The 6,363-nt window shown below is 48.1% G+C and overlaps 1 protein-coding gene across 1 annotated transcript in view; it reads left to right on the top strand.

Annotated features, from left to right (window-relative positions):
- The window catches only part of gmds (GDP-mannose 4,6-dehydratase), a 243,894-nt gene that overhangs the window by 169,654 nt on the left and 67,877 nt on the right, over window positions 1–6,363 (top strand). The window contains exon 8 of the mRNA XM_070554348.1: window positions 5,925–6,043. Coding sequence (XP_070410449.1) covers window positions 5,925–6,043 — 119 coding nt within the window. The remainder of the gene's footprint in view (window positions 1–5,924; window positions 6,044–6,363) is intronic.

Below are 6,363 nucleotides of genomic sequence, written 5' to 3'. Positions count from 1 at the left end.
CATGAAATAGCAGCATCGTAAGGCTGTCCACATTCAAAAGCCAATGAACAGAAATGAGTCTTGAACATTCACTTGAAAAAGATTCCCTAAATGTGTTGGAAGGAAGATCATTCCAGAGCAGCAGCCCAACGACTCTGCCCCCCCGAGCTCTAGCTGTGTTTTCAGCTGGCCGTTGACCTTAGGGCACGTGGTGGGACACCAAGCCATTCAGAGATGCACCCCAGAGCAGAGGGGCTAAAACCAGAGTCCTGTGATCAAACGATTTCTCCCTGACTAAAAGTACCAGGTGGTGAACAGGGAAACAACTGAAACATGCCGGACTATGGCCCTCCAGGACCAGGGATAGACATCACTGGCCTACAGCTCCTTTAATGGCAATCAAGTTAAAAATGGTGCATAAGAAAAAGTTACATCTGTAATGTAATAATGATGTTTCAGCTCTAGATTAGTTTTAGCAACAGCATCACGAGTCGAGATGGAGGTCAGCTGAAGGTCACTTCTTCCTCTGGATCTCTGTGATGCAAAGCAATGTTTATGTGATAAAGCAGATCTGAAGTTAGACTAAAGTTAACCCGTACAGTAGTCAGAGGTTATCTGGTACTGGTCCGAGTCCCACGTCATGCTGGAGCCAGATTAGCCTAATCCCAGTCTGAGATGGCTGCAGATGATTGCTGGAGTATCCAGGAAGCGTTGGCCACTGATGGATGTGTCCTCTAGGAGAGCAGCCGATAAGAGCGACTCGTGACGTCCACAACCCGGACCGCGTTTGTGGTCCGATGTGGCGCTGTCCCATTAATGCACGTTATCCACATGGATTCCTTGTATCGCAGCTTAAGTGCAGCTCATTAATCTCGTTATCAGCAGCGAGACTGGAGCGCCGTCTGCTCCTTGAATGGTAGCAGACACGGCTCTGCTCCAAGGCTAAATCACAGCATTTTCCAGAGTCCCTCTCAGCTCTGGCAGCAGTGTGAGGCAAACGGAGCCCAGGACGGCCGACGCAACTAAAGATCTGCAGCGATTGGCTCCTGCAGCATCAGTGATGTGTAAGCTGCCTCTACAAACACTCCGAGGCTGTAAGTGGCCTCCAGAGCGAGTGCGATGATCCACCTTCGCTGCGTGAAGCTTGTTTAAAAGCTTCTGCAAAGCTCTTTTTCATTTGGAGCAATTCTTCCCCAGAATCCCAGCGTATGTAGCTGCAGCAGGTGACGCTGCTTTATGCCCACATGTGGACAGCTGCGTGTGAAACCCCGGGGTTAATGGCTTTAGCAGGCTGTGATTGGGCCTGATGGCTTTCTGCAGCCATAATGGCAGCTCTATTAAGTGTTTACTGTGAGCAATTCCACATGTCAGCTGGAGTCGAGCAGCCAGAGAAGGCCGAGGAGCTGCGAGTCCCAGGATGGCTGGAAAGGGAGGACGAGGGGTCAGATGGCTGCTGAGGCGAAGAGGGGGAAGTGTGCAGACGTCGTCGTTCCTGAGCAGAGGTTTGGGATTAGCAATCTGAACCCGTTTTCCTCCTGAGGAAGTTTAAAGTCCTCAAATCCAGCTAGATGGAGGACCGCCGTCTTTTCTCCAGCAGCCCTCTCTTCTCCGCCTCGCGTCCACCTTCTGTTTCTGCCGCCGGAAGTGGGTGGTGAAGCGACCGCCTTTAGGTTTGCTCCGGGAATCTCCTTCTCAGCCTCTGGCTGCGTCTGCTCTCTGTGGCAGGGATTAAACCTAAACTCAGAAGATTAAAAAAATTCAGCTTGTGGAATTATTAATCATCCATGAATTTGCTGAACCCCCAAATACTCGTGCTCCCTCTGCTTGTTTTCATTCAGTTTGCTTGTTTTTTAATCTGAAGTACATATTTTAATGAAAGGAATGTAGTGAATAAATGAGATTATGAGTTTTATTTTATTATCTCAGACAACGGCTGAAGAGTTTAATACATTTTTATCACGTTTGCCTTTCCTGCTACTGTTGTTAAGAATAGTTTTTTACTTTGTGTGGTTTGAAAGGTCAACTTTAATGAAAAGCATTTTTAATTATTACTCAGCTGTTCATGCAGGCTGAACATGAAAATAGTCTCCTACACCCACCTCCTGCCTTAGCTTCAGATAAACCTGACCGATGCGTGAGTCTCAGGTAGACGCGTGGCGTTCTGCTGCAGGAGCGTCGAGCTTTAACGCAGCAGAGGTCTGTTTCTTATCCACAATAACATAAAAGCATCGTCTCACATTTCCTCACAAACCGATGAAATAATGCGACGACTCATAAAAACACGACATTTATAAAATAAACTAACAAAAACATTTGAAGTCATGATTTTTTAGGATTAAAGCAGCGATTTCCACCCGTTATTTTAACTCCTATTTATGAATAAGCTAATATTTTTGAGAGAATACAAACACTGAAAGATGTCAGATATTTTTTAATTCTCCATTTTTTAAATCGAATGATTTGTTGAAGTTTGTTCACCAACTTGCAGCGAGTTGATGAAGGACTCCCGCATTAGCCAGGTGGTTAGATCCTGCTGTTTCCAGCTTCACCGGCTATCAAGTCCATCCTGACTAGACGCGACCTGCACACAGTGATCCATGCATTTATGATCTCTCTCTTGGATGGTGCAAATTCCCTTTTTTATGGATCCACATCTCCCTCGGTTGTGCGCCTACAGCTGGTGCAGAATGCGGCGGCCCGCCTTTAGACGGACACCAGACAGAGGGAGCACATTACTCCTGTTCTGACCCAGCTGCACTGGCTCCCGGAGCGCTACCGCATCCAGTTTAACATTTTACTTCTTGTTTTTAGGTCCCTCTGTCTTTATGTGCCTCTGTACTTGACTCAGCCGGTTCAGCTTTACGTACCACCTGGTCGAGTTCTTCGATCAGCAGACCGCCGCCTGTTACAGGTCCCAAGTGATCGGGCGAGGGCGTGAGGAGAATGAGCGTTCTCAATCCGTGCGCCTCATCTCTGGAACCAACTCCCCCCCCAGCAGTGAGAATGCCCCCCCTCCCCTCTCTCTTTGATTTTAAATCACGCCTGAAGGCTCACTTTTATTCCTTGGCTGTTACTTCAGCCTAGTTAGCATTTTACAATGTTTTTGTTTTATTTTTACTACTTCTTCCCGTGTGTTGATTTTCATGCTCTTTTACTGCGCAGCTCTTGGGTCGGCCTCGGCCGTGTAGAAATGCGCTTTATAAATAAACTGGAATGGAAGTAGAAAACGAAGCAACACAGTATTTATATAAAAACGTGAGTGTTTCGTCATTTATTAGTTCATTGCAATAAAGTCTTTATTTTCCATTTCCAAACATCATCTATTTGTTCTGCTCTCTCTAAGTTTGAACTCTGCTCTTTGGGCGTTCCCTCGTGTACGTCGGAGAATGATCCGGGTTTAGACCATCATACGGGGTCGGGTCGGGGTCTGAGCTGCAGCCTGGTGTGTGATGGGGGGGGGGGGGATCCTGTGGCAATGTGAACAGGAAGGTGTGAGTCTGAACCTCTGAGCTGTTTGTCAGTCAGCTAATGAAGCGGGGCAATCCCGTACGACCCCCAGAGAGAATGAGAAGGGGAAGGAGTCGAGGTAACGGGTGGGGCGAGGCACGGGAGCCTAAACGTGGGAATATCACTGTGAGGCCAAAGCTCTTCTGTTATCACCTCAGGCCCAGACGAATAAACCATTCCCCTAATATTTCACTTTGCTTTATTCCCCGCTACAATAAAAACACGCAGCATATTATTTATTACATTTCCTGGTTAAAATCAGCACAGGCCACATCACTCAGCTCCTGCCGTAAACATTTTCTCTGGCTGCCGGAGGAGCAGAGCGGCGTTCCCAGCTCCCGTCGTCATGGCCATCCAGCTTACTGTGGGCTCCGCATTCATCAGTGTGGTTTGTAGGAGCAGAGATTTGAGCTCGCTTCATTACGAGTTCAAATAATCAGCCAGTCAGACGATGAAGCAGGATTAACGCGTTTGATGTTTCAGCTTTTCCACTGATAATTAATGCTGTTCGCGCGGAGCATTGACAAGCTGGAACGTCGGAAACGGGAGAAGGACTTCCATTAAATTCATCTTCTGTTGCAACAGTGTCAGCCACCTTTCTAATTTATCCTTTAACCTCAAAATAAACGACAATATTTTGGGTCATAACTTGAAAATTTAGGATTTCCTGATGAATCACAAAATATTCAAAACACACATGAAACTTCTTCTTTGTCGACGTCCGAGCTAACGGTTTGGACCAGAGACATCACCCTCATGAGCTCTCCAGGAAGTTCTGGGTCTGGACCTCCTCCCAGTGAGACCCCTCCAGAGGGAGGTGACCAGGAGGCGTCCTGGCCTGGGCCACCTCAAATTTGGAAACATGTGCAGGATGAGAAAAGTGACTAAACTGTTGCGGACTCCTCTTACACACCAAACAGCTGATGAGAGCGTAAAGAAACGGCTGGACGTAGAGCAGTAAACACGGATGCTGATGGCAGCACAGCACCATCTGCACGGCCCGTTCTCCCGTCACTCTTAAGGTTTAGGTTCTGTGGTGGTGTGAGAAGTCTGTTTAGTTCATCAGAGGAGCGGGGGGGATGTCAGAGGTCAGACTCAGGGGAATCATCAGCATCGAGCAGTCAGATGACCCAGAACGATCCAGAGAGAGGACGTCTTCCCCTCCCTGAGGAAGTTCATTCCTGTGTGTGTGTGTGTGTGTGTGTGTGTGTGTGTGTGTGTGTGTGTGTGTGTGTGTGTGTGTGTGTGTGTGTGTGTGTGTGTGCGCATGTGCGTGCGTATGTATGTGTGTGGGTGTGTGTGTGCGTGCGTATGTGTGTGTGTGTGTGTGCGTGCATGTGTGTGCGAGTGCATGCATGTGCGTGTGTATGCATGCGCATGCGTGTGTATGCGTGCGCATGCGTGTGTGTGTGTGTGCGAGTGTGTGCATAAGTGTGTATGCGTGCGCATGCGTGTGTATGTGTGCGCATGCGTGTGTGTGTGTGCGAGTGCATGCATGTGCGAGTGTGTGTGCGCATGCGTGTGTGTGTGTGCGAGTGCATGCATGTGCAAGTGTGCGAGTGCATGCATGAGCGAGTGTTTGTGTGTGTGTGTGTGCATGCGAGTTTGTGTGTGCGTGTATGTGCGAGTGCATGCATGTGTGTGTGCGTGCGTGTGTGTGCACATGCGTGCTTGCGTGTGTGTGTGTGGGTGGGTGGGTGCGCGTGCCTGTGTGCGAGTGCATACATGTGCGTGCACGAGTGTGTGTCTGTGCGTGTGCGTGCATGAGCATCAGCAGCAGACGCTGATCCATCCGTGTGGTTGTTGGGTCTAGAGGCTGGTGTCACTGATGCGTGTGTTTCTGAACATGCTAACACACTCGTAGGAGTTAAAAGCTTCACGCGTTTCTATTTCTGCCTCCTTTGATTTTAGAAACGTCGGCGTCTGTCTGCCTGTCTCACAGTCTCTGGTGTCTCTCTTCAGATCATGCTGGATGTCCCAGAGGTCATCGGGTCTGATCTGCTGGTTCTGTTTCATCATAAATACTGAGGAACCATGCAGGGCTGTTTATTATGGGATATTAGCTGGAATCTATTCATTTGTATCCATACAGAAACACTTTTTCTCAGTTTTACAGTTTTTAAGGCTGTTTACTCTTTAGATGCAACACTGCTCGCATGCACGAGTTCTCGTGGCCACGTGTACATTTTTGTGTGTGGCAGCAGCGTTCAGTAGGCCTGTGGGAGCACTCTGTCCTCCTTTCCCACAGTATGTGTCCCATGAGTCCCCACCATGACGTCAGAACAGAGGTACGAGCTAATGCCCCGCTCAGAGGTCACAGGTTCACTTCCTGTCTGTCAGGACCGAGCTGGGCAGAGTCCAGAGCGGAGCACCAACGTGTCTGTATGATCTCTCTGTGGTTTGACCTCCCTGTCTCCCTGTCTCTGTGTCTCTTACAGGCGATGTGGATGATGCTGCAACAGGAGGAGCCAGAGGATTTAGTCATCGCTACAGGGGAGGTGCATAGTGTGAGGGAGTTTGTGGAGAAGGCCTTCAGACACGTGGGAAAGACCATAGTGTGAGTGAACCTAAAAGGGTTTTTAAAAAACAGGGTCCTTAAAAAGTCTTAAATTAGCTTTTCCAAATTTAAGGCCTTAAAAATCCTCAAAAATGACAAATGATCCTCAAAGGTCCTAAATTACCAAAGACCCAATAAACAAGATTATTTTATTTCAATAAAATTTTTGTTAATTTCTAGTTAGTGTTCAGCGTTTTTTGTGTACGATGTTGGCGTAAGCGGAACCGTACACATTCAGCTGGTTGTGAAAGGGGGCTATTTTTAGATGAGCACATTAGCTGGTTAAGCTAGTGGGAGCTTGCACCATGGGGACGTGCAAG

The sequence above is a fragment of the Nothobranchius furzeri genome, chromosome 8 (genome assembly GCF_043380555.1).
Source record: "Nothobranchius furzeri strain GRZ-AD chromosome 8, NfurGRZ-RIMD1, whole genome shotgun sequence".
Classification (NCBI taxonomy): domain Eukaryota; kingdom Metazoa; phylum Chordata; class Actinopteri; order Cyprinodontiformes; family Nothobranchiidae; genus Nothobranchius; species Nothobranchius furzeri.
This window is presented reverse-complemented; position numbering and strand designations above follow the sequence as displayed.